Source organism: Xiphophorus maculatus, chromosome 12 (assembly GCF_002775205.1).
Source record: "Xiphophorus maculatus strain JP 163 A chromosome 12, X_maculatus-5.0-male, whole genome shotgun sequence".
In the NCBI taxonomy this organism is placed as follows: Eukaryota; Metazoa; Chordata; class Actinopteri; order Cyprinodontiformes; family Poeciliidae; genus Xiphophorus; species Xiphophorus maculatus.
The window spans coordinates 18432625-18450098 of record NC_036454.1 but is presented as its reverse complement, the minus strand read 5'-3'; the positions used below and the strand labels follow the sequence as shown (position 1 = coordinate 18450098).

General features: G+C 38.1%; 1 protein-coding gene across 2 annotated transcripts; it reads right to left on the bottom strand.

Annotated features, from left to right (window-relative positions):
• Positions 1 to 679: 679 nt before the first annotated feature.
• On the bottom strand, positions 680 to 11358 carry foxn4 (forkhead box N4). Of its 2 annotated transcripts, none has more exons than XM_014470626.2 (10): positions 10540 to 11358; positions 9879 to 9984; positions 7738 to 7904; positions 5094 to 5206; positions 4899 to 5009; positions 3634 to 3761; positions 3459 to 3555; positions 3147 to 3354; positions 2671 to 3063; positions 680 to 1812 (listed from the first exon to the last, which is right to left on the bottom strand). In XM_014470626.2, exons 2-10 carry the CDS (start codon positions 9956 to 9958, stop codon positions 1562 to 1564), a joined length of 1548 nt encoding a protein of 515 aa, XP_014326112.1. In that variant the 5' UTR covers positions 9959 to 9984; positions 10540 to 11358; the 3' UTR covers positions 680 to 1561. The 2 variants fall into 2 exon arrangements, with proteins under 2 accessions (XP_014326112.1, XP_023199077.1); XM_023343309.1 differs by having other exon boundaries at positions 4929 to 5009.
• Positions 11359 to 17474: the final 6116 nt, after the last annotated feature.

Genomic DNA, 17474 nt, shown 5'->3' with positions numbered 1-17474 from the left:
CTTCCATGGTTGGTACAAATTTCCTATGTCAGATGGTTCCTTTAAGTACCTGATTTATTGGACAAGTAAACAAAAGTACAAAATGCTGAAGGAGCTAAATAATGAGCATCTATCGAGTTCAGCATTTTAACACTGGTTTGTGTTTTTGTTCTCTGTTTTTGCTATCTGCTCAGGTTTCAGTAAACTAGTTCGACCATTTTTTTCCTTTGCTAATTTCATTTAAAAACTGCAACATATATTATGTAGAGTACTTGTATTTTGATGATTAGTGTTCAGCTATTTAAATATTGAAATTCTGAAAGATAATACAGTAATTACATGAAATGGCATGTAGAGCATCCTATGCTGCACACAATCATGAGGAAGAATGCTGACTAGAAAGTTGCAGTAATTCATTCAAAAGGAGCCCCAACCAAGTATTGAGTACACATACTGTAAAGTAGAGCTACATAGATTTCAACAGATAGACATTTCTGATTTAAATTGTTGTGTTGGACTTATTTAACATTATATTTTTTAAATGAACTTTTAATTGTAGTTCCCGTAATCAAAAAGAGCAGAAATAAATGTTTAAAATATGCCACTGTATGTAAAAAATATATTAGTTTGGTTGTTCAAACTGAATAACACAAATAAAAAACTTTTCAATAATAACCAAATTTATTAAGATGCACCATTACATGTCAAAGGTGTGTCATTGTGAAGGCTCCTGAACATTTATTTTATTTTTGGAGTGGTATCTCTATTGATAAAATCAAGTTTTGTTGGTAGTAAACATTAATTGCCAGATTAGATCCTCAAATCCACAAGCTGACTTGCTGTTACTCTAATCAAAAATCAGCACTCATTACTTTTTGATGTTTTTGAGCTCTTCCTGATTCTGGCTTTTTACCTGAGGATGTTTTTCAGTCCAATATCATAAATGTGTTTAAATACATATTTGCTTATTTTTGTCCATTTTTTATTATGATCATGTCAAACAGCAAAGCAGACATCTTTCCTCCAGGCTTGTTAATAGTGATGTGTGGAGGAGCGGTGACTAAAAGCTGGCTGACTGGGTGTTTTGGAATGATGTGGCTAACACCAAGTTCAAACAATTAAATATGTGCAGCAAAAGATTGATAGGCTTCCCTTTCTCCAGTTGTCTTTTATAAATATAAATAAAACATCACAGCAATAAAGTCTAGCACAATACAACAGACAAGAGTTTTTGATCTACAACACAGAAAGGAGAATGATAGAGGTACAGGTAAAAGCTCATTTACTTGCAGCTCTCCACACAGTCTTTGTCCTTAAACAGGTTTTTCAGTATTTGCTTGGCAAAACTAAAGATTTTAGGTCTGACATATTTCATCTTCAGGTCACCATTGATATGTGGTTTTAGTTCCTAAAAAGCTGTTCTCTTGTTGAATAAAATGTTTCTCTCCAGGTTCCCAGAACGTTCACTTCTTCAGAAGAAATCAAACTTCTTCAGTTGGCGTCCAAAAGAAAGTTGGAAAGAAAACCCTCAACAAATCAGAGAAAATCATTTAAAAATCTTTTAGGAATTAGTTTGGCTTCTTTAAAGCAGGGCAATGGGTTTGCTGGTGGGTTGGCTGGCCATGTACTGGGAGGTCAGGGGATCCTGTGAGGTGTAGGAGGCGTACAGCCCCGTTACTTGCACATCTGACAGCGGCACGCTCCCTCCGCTGGAGGCCGGAGGGAGGCTCACCGATCCCAAGTCACAGTCTGATAGTCGCAGAGGGGAGTTACTGAAGGTGCCCAAGGCATCCAGGTTAAAGCTGTCGTCTTTCATTTCTTCCCACAGATTACCTAAAAAACATAGATGTCAGTGGAGTTAATCAACAACACTTATTTGTTTGCTGATATCTAACACCTACATAGATACTTCTTTAATAACTGATTTCAAATAATTTGAAATTAAAACAAACTTTATTGGTAGATGACTGGAACACAATGTTTTGCAAAGGTAGTCAAATTACTACAATGTTAAATTTAAAGGATTCCGAAATTTAAAAAAAAACATTTAAATGATAAAGAAGAAATAAATGTTCAACTGATATAGTCTCTGTTTAAGTCATAATAAATGAGCATCCTTTGTAAGGCTGTATTGATTTTGGCAATATATATAATCTGTTTTAAAAGCTATTTCTTTTGAGATGTGTCAATATTTTAACCAGGCAGCACTTGTGTGGATGCATAAATATGTAAAAGAAAACAGTTTTTAAACTGTCAAGGGCCAAAAGTACCACTATCTCCACAAATAATCTCTTAAGTAAATTTCTAATAATTGTGTGATTGTAATAAATAACATTGAATATATTCCCCAACATTGTACCTATGATTATTTTAATGTTTGTTTTTAAATATTTTAAGGAAGGATTCATTTAATAACAGTATGTGTTAATGCAATATGGTATTCTGAAAATCACATATCATTCTTTTTACATGCAGGAAATACAAATTTCAATCATTTCTTTCTTATTAATATTTAAATTATGCTTTTAATTACTTTAAATCTCAAAATAATATTTATCGCATTTCCAGTTTTGATTAAATAATCAGAAATAAATCAACTTAATGATACTTTAATGCAATGATTTGTGTTACGATATTAAGACAGCAGTGTCTTTTGTTGGGAAACAGTTTCCATACAGGAGGTCTGTTTACCTTGAAAAGCAAAGTCCATGATGCTCGGGTCCAGTGCGTCCACCTCTGTGTTCGTGTCGCTCTGCACACTGTAAAAATCATCAGGAGGCTTGCTGGGCTGCTGGGTGAGCGGACTGTGGGAGAGGTCAGGGACCGTGTGCAGGGGGGGCGTCTGGGCTGGGGCCGGGGACATGGGGCCCAGGCGAGCCTGAGCATGGAGCTGAGCTTGAAGCTGGTGGTGCTGGTGCATCGGCAAACACGGCAGAGACAGGGTGACTATGGGTTGAGGCTGTATCTGGGTCGGGACCTGCAGCGGGAGACCAGTTGTACAGCCGGCCAGCCGGGTCATTCCGGGCTCTAGAGGCTTCCGTCTGCAGTTTTCTGGGCGGTCGGTGATCAGTTTGTCCAGTTCGTCTGCAGGAAAGCAGAATCGACTGTCAGACTTAGTCAAAAGCATCACATTTGAACTTCAAAATTTCCCCAAATACTTTTCTGACCTGGGTTAGCCATGCTGCGGCGAATAGCTGGGAGATCTTTACGTTTCCACTTCTGCATCTCTTCCTCCATCTTGTCAATTTTGGCAGGGTTCAGTGCCCACAGGCAGCCCTTACGGGAAGAGCTGCTCGTTTTGTTCTCCACCTTCTCAAAGCATTTATTTAAGGACAGGTTGTGTCGGACTGAATTCTTCCATCCATCAGGTGCAGTCTGTTAAGAACCAACATATCATAGAATCAGCCACACTCATCACTTGAGCATCACAGTTCCTTATTTTCACTCCATGTTTATCTGTAATTTGAAGAAAATCAAACCTTGAAATATGGAAAGTGTTCCTTCATAAAGCTATAGATCTCGCTGACTGGAAGGCTCCCAGTTTTACTGTTCTTTAAAGCCATGGCGATCAGACAGCTGGAAGAAAATAACATGAGTTGAGTTTTGTTCAAAGCAGATCAGACGAATGAAAAGACTATTTTTGTGTGTGTCCACCTGTAGGAGTAAATTGGCTTGGGGAAAGACTTGGGCTGAAGCTCCTGTTCTTGTGGGGCCAGACGAGGCTGGGTGAACAGACTTTGGTTGTTGAAAGAAACATTGCTATAAAGTCCACCAGCTGAGCACTAAAACAGAGGAAAGTATAAAGAAGCTGTCATTTTGTCATGTGATGGGGAAATAGTTATTGAAAATATTAATATTTGTCTCTGTAGATATCTTTCTAATTTGACTGTATTTTGGTAGCAACCCAAGTTTTTCATACATTAAAAAAAGCAAAAGCAATTTAGTTCCTAAAAGCATGTACAACAGAGGGGTACACATGAACATAACACTTTTTATGCAAAAAAAGCATAAAAAGTCAAGAGCCGGCTGAAGTTGTCTGGTGTTCAGAAAGCAGTCTCGTGTCCTATCAATGCCCATCGGTATCAGCTGGTTTAGTCTGAATTGATAGTCTCTAAAAAGGCATCATAAACACACCGATTCCATTGATTACTCGCATATTAATGTCTGAATACTACAGTGTATTGGTACCATAACCCTGAAGCTGCAGGAAAATTATTTAAGTTCAACATAGTGCTCCTTGTAAGATTTCTGACAGACTCCAACAGATAAGTGACAAGAGTTTATTTTTTTGACTTAGCAGTTTTTTCTTGTTTTTTTAATAACAAGTAATGCACTCAATCACAACGGCTTCAACTCTTGTTCACTGCACAAGACTCCACGACTGAAGAAAAAGTTAGGTTTAGCATGTTTGAAGATTGTGGCTAAACATATGAAAAAAAACTTTGAAATACTTGGACAATATAGTCAAGTGAGAGAGAATGAATTCAATTAAACATACAATAAACAACCTAAAGACTGCAGTGCATAGAAGAGAAACCCATAATGTTTAAGATTTGTGTGACTGGATGAGTAGAAAATCACACCAAAGCACTGAATATGACTAGCTTTTACATACAGAAGATGTAGAGAAGGTGTCATAAGGCACGATCATTTCTTATCACACTTTGGATGGAGTATTGGATACTCTTATTGGAGTATCCAATACTTTGCTTTTATGTGTCACTTCACTTATTAAACATAGCCTCATTTGTAGATGTTATCTAATTATTTGTATTTGATGATTGCTTTGATTGTTATGAGCATCCATAAAATTTCAGTGGGCCTCATTACACAATATATTTACAATCACTGAAGTGTGTGATGCTTATTTTGCTAACATTATTATGCATCGTTAAAATTGTGCATTCATAGAGTGTCACCTGTTGACCGGTTTGGGTTAGAGAGTACACCTGTTGGGATGCAGGCTGGTACACTGAGGTAGGACACTGATATCCTGGGGAAGGCAGTCCATTCATGGAGAAAGGAGACATCTGTGAATCAAATGCAGGCACATTTTTAATCCAACTATGCACCATGATTAATAACACATATCTTGTCGGGCTGTCATTACTCACACTTCCACTGTGGGTGTTGATAATACTTATTCCCAGGGGGCTGTGCTGCATGTTACTCTGAAGGTGCAGCATGGAGCTCTGGCTCACTGGTATCGTCATGCTGTTCAGTTGAGCTGCACAGAACCAGAACACAAACATTCAGAAAACTGTCTCCAAAAGTGTGTCTTTGCATCCAGCTGCTTGTTCTCTTTGTAGTTAGACGCTGCAATATGACTGTTCTCAAACTTCTGAAACAGCCGCACAGCTGAAACAAAGTCTTCCAAGAACCAACACACTCATAGACATTTTAAAAGTATAGTTTAAGAGATGTTTGGCTCCGTCAATGTTGAGTTTTCTATTATTAAAACATAATAAGTAAACAAAAATGAACAAAAAAAAGCTCCTGTGAAATGCAAAACTCTGACCTTAAAATCCAATGTTGCTGCTTTATTGTTGGGCATTTGTATCTCATCAAATCTATTTTACACACTTAATCAAACTTGAAAGAACACCAAGTTCTAACTTGTTCATGGAGCCAATAAATACAAAATAGCAAGAGGTTAAAAGTAACTTTTGTTTAATCAGATAAAAATCTTAAAAGTACTCTTGATCCTTTCTCTTTGAATACTTCAAAGTTTATCTCGACATTGTTTTCTTTTTTACTTTTACCATTTTATATTCACCATTTTCAGAAAAATGTTTTTTTATTAGCAGTAAATCTAACAGAATTATGATATGCATAAAATTGTAACATTGTAATTGAAGATTCTATGTAATTTATGAGTCTTACTTTATGAGATGACTGGCAAGAAATACTGGACTTGTACACAATATTCAAAATTTTTTTAGATGTATTGGTATTTAGTTTAGCGTAAAAGTCTGATATACTTGCAGGATTAACTATTTCTTGAAAGCAACTTATACATGTCAATCAGTCACACAGACAATTGTGTTTTCAGTGGTATAGTTAAATATTTAACCAAAATACATGAATAACACTTTTTAGTTAACTCCTGAACTAGTATTGTAATATCTAAAAAAATATTCGCACATTTTAGAAAGGATCTTTAAGGTCCAGTGTCAGGTCTTTGATGGATTTTTTTTTCTTATTTTTAAAAAATATTATCTTTTAGACCCTCTTCTCTAGGTTCAGATAGTTTTATTTTCAGTGCCACTTCTTTGGTCCTCAGGTTGTCATTGTTTCTCATGCTTTACAGATGACCTGTCCAATATGCTTAATCTTCAGGTGAAGATTAAAGGACTTGGCAGAAAGTTTGTAAGAGGCAGGCATTGTCCAAAAAAGATTGAACTAAAAGAGCACTTTGGAAGCTGGCTTTTGATCAAAAATACAGCAATTAAAAATAATTAACTTTAATGATGCAGAGTAATTCCAGAAATACAAGTGTCGGATCTTACGGTTGAATTATTTCATATTTTGACAAGTTAAAACTTCAGTCTATTTTATTTGCATTTCTTGTGGAAGACGGTACATAAATCTGAAGTTTGAGTGAAATGAAACTATGTTCACAAAAAAAATATGAAAAGTGACCATGCATTTATGTTCTGCGCTCCTGACTCAGAACTTTGAATCATGTTTTGCTGCAAAAATAGCTGGTTTGTTAGGGTATGTTCCCAGCAGCTTGGTAGTTTAAGAAATCTTTATTCATTCTCTTGAACTTTTTTGTTATTAGCTCAACTTCATTCGTACTGGGTGGAGAGCAACTCTGAACATATATTTTGAAGTCTTGCCACAGTTTCTCAAATAGATTTAGGTCTGGGCTTTAATTGAAACCTAACACATGAAAAAACTTTTAACTTAGCTATTCTACTGTTGCTGTATATTTTTGTCTTTTTGTTCTATTGGTAGGTGAATGTCTGCTGCAGCCTTAGGCCTTTTGCCATCACAAACTGCCTTTCCTCCAGGCCTGACCTCTGTTGACCTTCATCGTTCTTTCCATCAACTCCAAGCAACTCCATTTTGTCCATCCCACAGCATGATACTGTTACCACAGCTTTTCCTGCTGGTACAGTGTCTATTCAGTGATGTGCCGGCTTAGTTTTCTTCCACACGTTGCATTTTGCATGTGATTTATGGAGTAGATCACCAGTACTAGTGCAGCCGATACATTCTCCCACCTAAGCTGTGTATATCTGCAGCTCCTCCAGGGTGTGCTGCTTCTGTGCTTCCTGCTCTCCTTATCCTGCCTGTATATTTAGGTAAATGCCAGTGTCTTGATTGGCTCACAGTTGTGCCACAGTCATTTTTGAATGACTGATGGTGAAAAATGCTTTATGAGATATTGAAAGACGGCATAATGTTTCCCCTCCTCTTGTGCGTTTAACTTCTCTACAACTTTCTCCCTGGCCTGTCTGCTGTGTTCCTTGGTCTTCAATATGATATTTATTCAATGTTCTTTAAAGAATTTCAGAGATAGTTGGATTTATATTGAGATAAAAATGTACATAAATGGACTTTATCTACTAATTAGGGCAACTACAGTAGATTTTATTTGGGGGTGTCAAATTAAAGAATGCTGAATACCAATCCAAGGTATAAAGTTTTGATGTGTTTGGGAGGCAATAACATAAAACTAATCCATGAGAAAAAAATCTGTGATTTCTCCAATCAGAGAGCTGGTGCAGTTTTGAAATGCTGTCCCCTCACCTGTCTGTTGCTCCAGCAGACTGCCCTGGGAGGGCCCGTTGCTGTGGCCTCTGCTATCAGCCATCTGCTGTACCCTGGGCATGTCCACCGAGGTGAGCCATGACAGGGATTGCAGGTCCCCAGGGAGGTCCTCCACCCTCAGCTGGGAGGGGTCCGTGGTCAGAAGCCTTCAAGTGAGGAGAGAGGGGGATGGGAATGAGCTTTGTGGGGTTAACGTGGCTGTCAGCTCAGGCACACTTAGATCAGAAGGGCAGTTTAAATCTAAACACTCGGATGGAGCATTTTTATCTCTGACAGACAAAACCATCTGAAGGGTTTTAACAAGGAGAGACGAGGATGAAAGCTGCTGAGCAGAGCTCTGTTTTAGCAATTCAGGATTAAGCATAAGAAGATTAAACACAAGGGTTATTTAGAAGTGACAGTCTTAATCAACAATAAGGGAGTTAAATCAGCTTTTTTTATTCAGCGAATAAAGTTCTGTGATTTTATTAACCATGTGGACTTGCTTGTTTATTTGTTTTGACCTGCACATTCAATCAGTTTTTTTGTTTGCTTCTACTTTTAATATTTTTAAAGGAATGATTTTACAAATTCTTTGATAAATTATCATCTAAATTGATTTTTATTTTTGCTCAACCAGTTGGCCTACAGTTTACGTCTTTTTAAATGGAAAGGCTTGAAGAGAAGAAATGAAAGGAGAGGAATCCTCTTGAGTCCTCTTCAGCTTTCGCAGCAAACACACAATGTTCTGCAGTTTGAGTCTCTATGACAACACAGACAATTCGGTTACCTCGTGGGTCTGTGGACAGTGTGGCAGTACACCACCCCCTCTACATCTAGACACCAAGCATATCTTCAAATAAGAAAAAAAAACAGTCCTGTGTCAGGTGACCACAGACTTGCCTCACCCATTGGCTGAATCATAAGTAAACAACACATGAGATCATTTGAAACATGGGACGGCGGCACATGTTGCCTGAAACAGTTGGCCCCATCTATTGAAAAATGATCACCTATTGTGTCCCAAACGACAAATCTGCCCAGTGGCACGTGTCTCCATTGTCTTCCCTGCAGCCTTCCTTGATTGTCTCTGTCATTTCTTTTCTTTACTCAGTCCCTTGCATTAATCTGCTGGAATGACAGCCCTCACATAAGAGGGACAAATAGGATGCCATCTGCTTCCCTGTCCCTTTCCAGCCCCTATCCGCACGGGACCCCCCGTTTCCCAACCCCCCACCATCACCCTACACTAACGGCGAGCTCAACGGGCCTCAGGCAGGGAGACGGGGGGCGTAAATGTAGTTTTAGGTCAGGTCTAATGTGTTGACTGTCTTAGTTGACATCATTGATGCCAGGAATCACCACCAGACATCTAAGACGCTGGTAGTTCACATCCCAGATCACTTTTTTGTTCCCATAATTTTCTTTATTTCACTTTTTTTTCCTCACAGGTGATTTATTTTTACTTTTAATTTTAATAAAAGGTGACAAAATTAATTAATCCAAGTCCTAATTATACATTTACAAGTCAATCTTCCATTCTTTGCATTCAAAAATATCCTTTACTACAACAGATGAATATGTAATAATAGAAACCATTCAACAGTTGACAAATTAGGGATGTTCTCACACCCCGTCTGTCCCTAGCAGAGCATGGAAATTGCTCACTGATGCAAAAAATTTAGCTGGTGTTTCCATGTCTCATCCTAACCTTACCCCTGAGTTCAACAACTCTAAATATTGGCCCTCCTCCTTCACTGCAACAGCACACCCCCACCCCTGCTCCTTCTTTTCTAATTGGGAACCACTTGTGCACACTGGTGACCCAGAGCGCCCCGTCTCCCCCTGAGCCGGGCAGCCCAGAGGCTCAGGCTCTCCGTGCGCAGACAGCAGGAGTGTAAACAGAGCTGATGGTTTCTGACAGATCTATTCAGAGTGAAAATCATTTATTCTACTGGATTTTTTTTTTCTTGCTTCTCTTCTTTTCATGGAACCCCTTCAAACAGAAAAAGAGCTGTCCATCTAACACTTGTTTTAACATTGTGGATTGGAATAATTTCTACCACAAAAGAATTTGTTTCATGAAATCTCCTCACATATTTTCATATTGAAATATATTTTACTATTTAAAGAAATAATACCTGTAGTCCTGTGGTGACGGATGATGCCCAGCATTGTCAATTATTCCTGACATCCTGGAAGTTATTCCACCTTCTATCATTTCCTGGGATGTGTTGTAGCCTTTTGCTGCAGCACAATACATATGTACAATTATTTACACTCATAATTTACGTTTAAAAAAACTAGCTATGTAGATGTATTCATCATTGCACTGTCCAATGCAATGATGATCAGTGATCAGTGCATGAACATTAAAAATATGTTTCACAGCGTCTATAAAAATCTCCAAAAGGCAACAGAAAATAAAATACCGAAATAGGAATGGAAAAAAAGTTTCAATGACAAAATGTAAAAATGGCCATCTTTTTAATGCTCAATTGCACAGCATTTCTGTTTGCATAAATGTTTTTTGTTTTTGCAGTTAAATCTCAACTGCTTTCTAATTCCACCTTTATTTCCACACAAAACACAGACTGCCTGTACTTACATATGACTTCATAGCTGCCATTCTCTAAACATGCAATAAAAATGTGTATTTTCTTTTGTTCTTCACTGAATAACATTTTTCTTGCAACAAGGAGATGAAGTTTAACTCTAAAAATATTTGAAGTTAATAAAATAACCCCCTTTAAATATTCCACTATACTTAGATACTTAGAAACATCGCTTGAATAGTCCTACCTGTTTTGGTTTATATTGAAGGTTGTGTGAGCTGGTCCTGAGCCCCTCTACTGTATCCCACTGTGTTGGACTTGATTCCTCCAAGAGCCGTTTTTAAATTTCCCTCTCTGGAGCTGTCCAGCACTCTGACATGCGCAGTAGAGACCTGAGCAGAGTGCTCTTGTTGCCCGGAGGCAGGAGGATCCCCGAGTTTCACAGCTGTTATTGCACAGTCTGTCAGCATCCAGAACTTTACCTGCAGGTTTAGAAAATCAGTTCTGATGTTCACTTTTTTTTATATCCTACGGGCAACTGGTGCGCGCTTCCTACTGAACATCCAGCTCCAAACTGTCAAAATCAGTTTTCTGCATTAGTTTTCAGACAGTAATTCATAATAAAGGCTCGGTCCTTTCAGATGAAAGACTAACTGGAGGAGTTCGCGCATCTTCATACAGGTTTCCCCGTTTTTCTCATTACCTTTACGCTTGTCTCATCAGTGGCGCACAGGTGCGTCTGAGTAGAAAAAAAAAAAAGCATCACTGTAGTCCTTAAACCTGCTGAGTTTTTGTAGGTAAGTTGGGTTTTATTTTGAAATAGATGACCCAGACAAGAAAAAGAGATCCTCATAAAAATAAAAATAAAAATAAAAAGAGCTAATCATTAAGTATACGTGGTGCTCCTCCTCTCCTGTTTATTCCCCGGAGTTACTTCGCTCCGCTCGGAATTGCTGCAACTTGTGGTAGCATCTGTGTATATGAGTGTGAACTTTTTTTCTTCCTCTTCTTTAATTTCTCCTCCTTTGAGGAAGTGCTTGTAGATTATTTGCTTCCCGCCGCAGAGGCCGCGTCCTGCTCCTCTCAGCAGTGGGAAAAAGGAGCCCGGGAGGCGGGTAAAGGGAGGGCAGGGGGCAGGGTGGGCTGCTGCAGCGGGAGGCGGCAAAAAGCTCAGACCAGTCTGCAATACAAAACAGGGTGTTTAAAAAATGTAATGGATTGTCTTATGTTTTGAAAAGTTTGTAACAGTTACGAAATTAAAATATATTTTTTTCTTTATTATTATGGTGATTTATTATATTTATATATTTATAAAACAAACAAAAACACGCCGTTAGGATTTCTAGGTTAATCTGACAATATAGAGCTTTATTATTATTATTATTATTATTATTATTATTATTATTATTATTATTATTATTATTATTATTATTATTATTATTATTCAACATCAAGAATGAAATCTTGCTCCAACATTTTTAAAATTTGTTCTGCTTTAGAGTAAATCAGAATAAATAGCGGACAAATAAATCAATCTGTAAAATCCTATAAAACAGCCGTAGGGTGCAGCTGGTTTGGACTTTTAATGCAGGTGAAAATATGAAACCAGTTGGAGGTTAAACTGTGACTGGAAATTAAGGATAGACCGCACTATCGGCAGTATCAGTCCCATGGGACCCTACAGATGGCCTGTCACAATAGGCACAATCAATGATTACATGCATGAAGGTAACGGACAAAAACAAGACCGTCCTCAGAGAGCGGATCCAGTAGGTCCTAAAGCCCGCGGGGTTGTGATGTTGGAACAGGCTGCTTCCTCAACTTAGTGGAGAAAAATAAAACTGATTCGCCGGATGGATGATGATGATGATGATGATGATGATGATGATGATGACACTGGTGTAATTGTAGTTGACAGTGTGACCCCTGAGTGAAGAGCAAGGAGCAGCTGGTGGTGGTCACAATAACAGAGCTCCACTCATCCACAGTGATTTGTTGATTGATAATGAAGGGCATATCGGTATTGACTGTGGAAACTAGTTTTTTATGTACATTTATTTTAATGTTTATTTAAAGACAGAGACATGACATTTCCACCTAAGTGTGAATTTCCTCCTTTTGCTTTTTAGATTCAGTGTAAGGCAAGCAGTGTGACGTCTATCTCCAGCGGTTATTGGCTGACCCTTTCATTCAGATCAGGATCTGTAAAGGTGAGTCAATCTGACCAGGTAGAGCTGGACGGTTTGAATACTCCACTCCATATTTGTTCTGGTTGACTTATAGATCTTGAGCAAAAATATGAATGGGTGTTTTAAATATTATTTTTAACTTATCGGAACAGTATTTAGTATTTAGTGGCCTCTAGTGACAAAGTTGCAAAGTGCAAGCTATAAACTCCAAATAAATGCATCTTTTTGCTGATCTTTCACACAAAACCCAATTGAAACACAGTTTGGTTATGTGGCAAAATGTGAAAATTAATATGCAAACAAGCTGTTGCTGTTATTTTTGTTTTACATTTTCTTTAAAACAGATTTGTTTATTTTTCATCTGGTTTGTACAGCAAATATGTCACATTAAAGGTGGAAAATTGGATATTATCACAGTTAAATATTTTCCATCAAAAGTACCTGCCAGTTGAGAGTCAGTGAAAAAGGGTGGACGCATTCATGCAAATCTGTATGTCCTTATTTTTTTATTTTATTTCACCAGGTAAGCTTTGATGAATCAAACTAATTGAACACAAGAAACATTTTTAATTTAAGCTTCTAGGTCTGCAATAATGTATACCTTCCCTACATTTTGAGGTCAAAGGCTCCACTGAGGAAGGCATTTTGTTCCTAAGTTTTCCCCTTGTGACAGCACCACGTACCATCAAGTTCAAGGTTGTAAAATGAATCTAGACCCGACCATTATTATGGAAAGATTCTGTCTTTTGTTATGACAGAAACATTTTCTATTTTAGCCACAGGATTTTCTTTAAACTGCTTCTCATAGACATCGGTGTCTTGGTTTTTTAGTTCTTTGAAGTTCCTGGAACTGTGTGAAAATACACGTTAAACTACTTTTTGTAATAATTACAAATGAGTAAGATTTGAACTTCTGTGGTAAGTTAACCACAGAAGGTTTTGTGGCTTATGCCAAAGTCTCTCTCCCCCCCCCCCCCCCCCCCCCCCCTCCCCCCCCCAAATTAACTAATAAAATGATGTGTCCTCCTACTCCATGCGTTGTAACTGTGATTTTGGTAAAAATAGATCAGTTGTTAACTTAATGACATCTTTATGATTATGAAGATCCTGGAGATGACCTGTGGAAACATCTGAAAGAGTGAACTGGCTCTGGGATAAATGAAGCCTCTACAGAGCAGGAGGAGTCCCTGCAGCTCTGAATAAACAGAGTGGTGGCTCTCATCTCTTTTGCCTCTTTTGGGGTAATGGGGAAACAATGGGATCACCGGATGAGGGTTGGCCCGTGTTTGCAGCCAGTGTTTTCATCTCACACCAAATGTTTACTCAAAACACACCAGCTCCTCTGAGAACGAGGTCAGTCAGCCCTCTAATCGCCTCAGGGCAAAGACACAGTGTCCCCCAGTAGAGCCCGTCACCTAGAGTGACCCAATGGCCTCACAGAGGAGGAGGCTGTCAGCCATATGTAGCTAAAGAGAAGCATATGCACCCAGACTGCTAACTACTCTATAAAGATCAGGAAATCTGATATCTTTCTGTACAGTTTGAAGTTTACAGACCTTCAGGGAGGAAGTAAGCAATATAACTAATAATAAAAACACCTGTCAAGTTTAACCTCAAATACTCTTCATTTCAGCCACATCAAAAGTAAGCACACAGTCTGTTGACTTCATATAAACCTCCTATTTTCTCTTGGATTATAATGCAAATTCACACACGGCCTCTACTTGTCATCATTAAAGGGTTTTGAGTTCAGTTGTAAGTAAGTAGTTGTAAGTTTTCACTTATTTTATTTTGTATTTCAGTGAATTTATATGTTTTGGGTTTTCTCAGTGGTGTTCAGCTGATGACTAACTAATTTCTCCACTTCCTTTTGTATTCATTTAGTGTCAGTGCTTAACTCATGGGTCTGTAACGTCGGTCATTGAGAGCTGCTGTTCACTGGAGTCAGCTGTAACGCGCAGGGACTCATTAGGTGACTTGTGAATTGACATAACCAGGAGTCAAACCTTACCTGCTGTCCACATTCCACTGTTTTTTATTACTCCATGCAGATACTAAATCCATCTCTTTAACTTCCTGCAGTTCTTCAGACAAGGCATGGCTAAACACCAGGAGCGAAGGCTTTGAATCACTCTTAGTCTGATACGTTCCTTGTTTTCAATTTGTCGTGGAAGAAAATGAAACCTACAAAGATCAGGGTATGGATTACAGGCTTATAGCCCGGTGCAGCTTTTCTGTGGATTTTTCTTCAACCGCCAGGGGGCTCTTCAGCAGGAAGTGAATCAATGGAAGTCAAAATTGGAAATCAAAGAAGAAAGCGCTGCTTTTCATTTAGAACAAGCTAGCAGCAGACAGGACGGAGAAATGTTTTCAAACTCATTCCCGCTCATCATGGAAACACACAAAGAAATTTATATGATGCAGCTTTTAAGTTGAAGGCTATCGATCTGGCAGAGGGTCCTTGTGGAAAACCGTGAGCGGCGGAGATACCAGCGGCTTATAGCCCAGTGCGGCTTATACATGTATGTTTCTAGTTTTTAAAGAAAACTTTGTAGGTGCGGCTTATAGTGAGGTGCGCTTTATAGTCCGGAAAATACTGTATTTTATTTAGTTATTTCTTGTTTGGTTGTATGTTTGGAGTGCATGTTAGAAGGTAAACCTCCAGCTCAGTGTCGAGCACTTTTCTGTATCTAACAGTTTGTCTGTTTGCTCCATTTACCTTCCCATCACCTCTGACTAACCTCACTGTTTCTGAAAAAGAAAAACACTCCCAAAGCATGATGCCACCACCACCATGTTACAACTGGAATTCTTTTGTGTCTGAGCTAAAACAAAACTTAGCCACAGGATTTTTTAATATATCATCAAGTGCTTTATGAAAAATGTCTCTGCATGTCTCATCTCATTCTTTGTCTCTCCCACACAACAGATAACTTTGTTTGATTGAAAGCTGCACTTTTCAATCCCGCTGTCCAGAATCCCTTTATTGGATCTTTACGAAGGTCAGCAGAATTGACCTTTGGGAGCTTGTGTCAACTCCAAAGGCTCCGCTTTGAGGCAGTGCCAGTGTCTTGAAGGGTGAAGGTGGTGCAAAACTCCTATTTTTCACAGATAATGCAGTTGCGTAAAGAATTTTTTGTTAGTTTATATGTGGCAAACTTAATTTTTGTGGTGACCATGCATAGATTTCTTGTCTAGGCATGGCATGAAAAGTCAAACTTAATTATGTTTTTTATGAAACCAACATTTTAACAATCCAATTACTTTTTAGGGTTTTTTTTTTTAGTAAGACTAAACTTTTGTTAAGTGAGTTATAAAATAATCTGACTGACTCATCACTTTGGGGCTAAAGTGATGATGGGCCCCAACCTTTGTTACACCTTGAAATATTAAATTATTGCACTATAAAAAGACAATGCATCATAAAAAGACAATGCATCATAAAAAGACAATGCATCCAAAGAAAAGCGAAGAGAAAATAGTTTCAAGAAGAAGTGTATTAGATAGGAAGATATGGAGGAATAAAAAGAGGAAAACAATAAAATAGACACAAATGCAAAGGAGGAAAGCATAAGGGAGCAGCAGTGGAGTGATTTGAGTGTTATCATCAGCTCTCATTCTCAGCATGGAATCTATAATGGGAAAATCAACCTCTCTGACTCCTGTGTAATTGGATTTGCTGGGTCTCGTGCTGAATCAGAGCCCAGTGGGTAGCACAAAGCTTGTTAAGATTGGACAAGCATTGACGGGGCGGAGGAGAGGTGGGGCAATGGCAGAAGTAACCTTGACAACTTTTCTCGAGTAGAGACTGAATTATTTATTATGCTGAACACTCAACTGCTCATCCATTACAGTCAATTGACTCAAAGCTTCCCGGACACCAATTAGGTCATTAAGTGACTGGAGATTTAGTTTCTTTTTTCCGCTATAAGTCATCAGAGAAGAAAATGTCTGGAGAAGGTTTCCAAACAGTTACTGAGTCATACAATCAAACACATTGATGATGTGTAGGGTGCAAAAGTTTTTATTCTCCTTGGAGTTTTCACATTTTTTTGCATCCTACCAACAAAATTCAATATATTTTAATGTTGAATTATATTTACAGACAAACATGAACACATGCACACTTCTGAAGTGGAAAAATATGCATTCTGTTTAACTTTTTATAAATAAAAATCCACCCTCTTTAGCACTGATAAATCTAGTTTACCTAATATAAAATACCTTCACATGTGACCTAATGAGTCATTTTGACATAAATCCAGCTGTTTTGTGAAGGCCTTTATTACTGAGCAAATGGCACCAAGAAGACCAAGGAACTCACCAGGGAGGTCAGGAATAAAGTTGTGGAGAGGTTTAAAACAGGGTTAGGTTATGAAGCCCCCAAACTGACGAGCAAGGAGAGCACTGATCAGATAAGCAGCGAAGAGGTCCGTGGTAATGTTGGAGGAGTTTCAGCAATTCACAACTCTGTCGAGAAAATCTATTTACAGAACGAATATTAGTCACAAACTCTATCCTCTATGAAAGAGCAGCAAGAAGAAAATCATTGCTTTTAGAAAGCTACAAAATGTTCAATTTGCTTTTTGCCACATCTTTGCTATGAAATATAATGAGTTTGATGAAGAAGTTGGTTAGATTATACCAAAAATGATTTTTTGGTTGATATACAATAATATATACTGTACATGCATGGTGTTGTCAGCATTATGGTGTGGGATATTTTTCTTCATCAAGGACAGTGAAGCTGATCTGATTTGACATAAACAGATAAACAGAGGAAAATACTCAAATAAGACCTGCTGCAAAACACTAATCCAAGCCATTTGATTCTAACTCTGTTGCAACTCTGGCTGTGTTTAAGGTTAATGTCCTGCTCAAAGGTGAATTTTTTCCCCAATGTCAAAATATTTGCAGGTGTTGAAATGTTCCAGTCAAATAATAAACTTACTCCTAACAGAAAATCTGTGACAAGACTAAAAAACTGACGTTA